This window comes from Galeopterus variegatus, unplaced genomic scaffold (genome assembly GCF_000696425.1).
Source record: "Galeopterus variegatus unplaced genomic scaffold, G_variegatus-3.0.2 Scaffold1921, whole genome shotgun sequence".
Classification (NCBI taxonomy): domain Eukaryota; kingdom Metazoa; phylum Chordata; class Mammalia; order Dermoptera; family Cynocephalidae; genus Galeopterus; species Galeopterus variegatus.
Window position 1 is genome coordinate 206,693 of NW_007728032.1, and position 2,700 is coordinate 209,392.

Here is a 2,700-nt window from a genome sequence, read left to right on the forward strand (position 1 = left end):
ATAATTCATTTGGTTGCTTGCAACTTTTCCCTCCCATAAAAGTATTATACTAGATGCTCGTCTGCCAACACATTTTTCCTTCCCTATTTCCTTAGGACAAATCTAGTAGTGGGAAATTAGGCCACTGTTCAGGAAGATGTTCTTATTGCTGCTCCATTGCCAGGGGCAGCAAGGAATATTTCAGACAGTTTCTTCCTGAAATCAAGAAATTTGAATCAGGTGATGTCATGAGGCTACAGGAAGGTTTCAGTTCTGATTTTCCTCCTCTTTCCCTATAGCCTCCGGGTTCACAAATACAGTCAACGTCACTACTATGGCCACAGAGTCATCTACCCAAGGAATATTTACAGTTGTTCCTACAAATATATCCAACCAGGAAACCACAACACCAAGCATCCTTGGAAATAGCAGCCACTACCCTGTCTCTCAGGATACCAACTACTATGGCCACAGAGTCATCTACCCAAGGAATATTTACAGTTGTTCCTACAAATATATCCAGCCAGGAAACCACAACACCAAGCATCCTTGGAAATAGCAGCCACTACCCTGTCTCTCAGGATACCAATGAGACCACGGTAACCATCCCAGGTAAAGAGTGTTTGTCTCGGGTCCCAGAGAGTTGCTGCTGGTGGTTGGTCAAAGCATTTAGGATGTTTGCAGGCTCCTCCCCCCACCGCAGATGGAATCATACAACCACCTTGAATTTATGCTTTGAGCATCATGCTTAGGGTACCATGAAGTAGGTTCTAGATCTGTCTTCCTATAGTGACAACTTTCTCAGGCCAACACCTTGGCAGCTGATCCTGATCAGTGATGCTCCCTGTACCCCTTCTCTCATGCTCAGTTCAGCTTAGTGATAAAATAAGGATCCGATGAGGACTCCATAGAGATCTCTGATCTCTTCTAAATGAAGGAAGGTGGATACAGGTTCAAATTGGGGGTCCTTGGCTTCTCTAAGGTGGACTAGTGTCTAGTTCAGTTTCAGAATCCCAAGGACCCCTCTAGTACATTCTAGATTATAGCTATGGTTCCAACAGCTGGCTTGAAATGAGTTTGGTCAGGGTTAGGACATGAAATAACTGTTAATTCTCAAACTCCTTTTCCTGTGTTGAAGTCTGCCCATGTTGTGAACTGAGATTATGTGTGTGTGTATGCACAGGTACACACATGCACACCTGTGTTTCGGCATTTTCCAGACACTACAGTTAATTTCACATCTAGCTCTGAGATCACCCCAGTCCCTGGAACCACAAACTCTTCTGTCCAGTCACAGACTTCTCTAGCCACCACAGTGCCCACCACCCCAGCCGATGTTTTGACTTCAGAGACGACCTTGAAGCCCAGCATGTCACCTGGAAATGTTTCTGATGTCTCACCCAACAGCACCATTCCTGTGACATTCTTCACTGAAACTTATACATCATCTCCTCCTACCTCAAGTACTGTCAAGGTGAGTAATTGTGCCTGAGATGGCAGATTGCCCCCTTCACTCTATGTGTATGCAAGCAAGCTCCCTTTTCCCCTCCACCTGTTACCATCCCAGCCAGTGGGATTTGGGTCATGTGGGAATCAGCTCGGAAATACGCGGTTTTAAATATTGCTGAGAGCTGTAGAAAGGGGAGGGAAAGGATGGAGCTGTGTGGCAAGGCCAACCTGTGCTTTGGGTATTGCATTTTAGGGAGTAGAGAGAAAGGGGATTCTCGGAGACACATCCAGTCCTCGGTGGTTCTTTTTAGTACCTATTGGTGTGGCTTTGACCTGGGCACCATTGCCCTTTAGGAATATTTGGAAATCGTCCCACATTTAATTGGGCTGCTTCTCTCCCAGAATGTTTCGGACAAATAACGTTTCTATGTGAGAGAGTTTAGTGGTTGTGCCAGGTCTTAGAGAGACACTGAGGAGGTCCTTGGCAGTGGTAAAAACTGGACAGACCAAGGATAGTGACCTCAGCCTGCCCTTCTCGGCCTTGGGGCCTGTGGCTGTCAACAGCTTTCAGCACAATAGGTAGAAAAAGTGAGGGCGTGGAGCCTGGGGACAGACATGAGAGGCCTTTCTGATTTCTGTTTTTAGAGGAGTCAGAATAGGAATCTGGAGAGTCCTAGGGACCAGGAGGAAAATGGGTGTCACCAGGATCTGCCCAGCCACCCCTTATCTGTTTGCCTGTACAGCCTTCCTGCAAGCATGTAATTGACTGGAGAGAAAACAGCCCAAATGGGGAAAGATCATCCCCTCTCCTATTTCTGCACCAACCAAGCCAATGTTTACGAAGACTTCAAGTTGCCTGCAAGCCCAGGCTACTAACAAAAGCTTTGATTATCTGATGGGGATGGGAGTAAGATGGAAAGAGAGATACTAACTATTAGAAATCTATTATACTATTATATATAAAACTATTATACTAACTATTAGAAATCTCTAGTCCCCTGACAAATTTTTCATTTCTTTTTTCCTAAAACCTCTTAACAGAGTACCTCACAGAAATCAAACTGGGAAATAGGTGGGGAAGAAATGAGGGGCAAAGATGCTGGCGTATTTAATTTGTTTTTGTTATTGTTTTTGTTTTAATACAGGGAGAAATCAAATGTTTAGGAATCAAAAAAATCCAAGAAATGAGATTGCTTCAGGGCATCTGGCTGGAGATAAATGAGACCTGCAGCTGTGTAAGTCCCCTCCCCTCCCCTCCCCCCAGGCCTCCCC

At 45.2% G+C, this 2,700-nt stretch overlaps 1 protein-coding gene across 1 annotated transcript in view; it reads left to right on the forward strand.

Moving 5' to 3' along the window:
• Positions 1-443: 443 nt before the first annotated feature.
• The window catches only part of CD34 (CD34 molecule), a 13,713-nt gene continuing 11,456 nt past the window's right edge, over positions 444-2,700 (forward strand). Inside the window, exons 1-3 of the mRNA XM_008579608.1 lie at positions 444-591; positions 1,200-1,453; positions 2,574-2,663. Coding sequence (XP_008577830.1) covers positions 444-591; positions 1,200-1,453; positions 2,574-2,663 — 492 coding nt within the window. The remainder of the gene's footprint in view (positions 592-1,199; positions 1,454-2,573; positions 2,664-2,700) is intronic.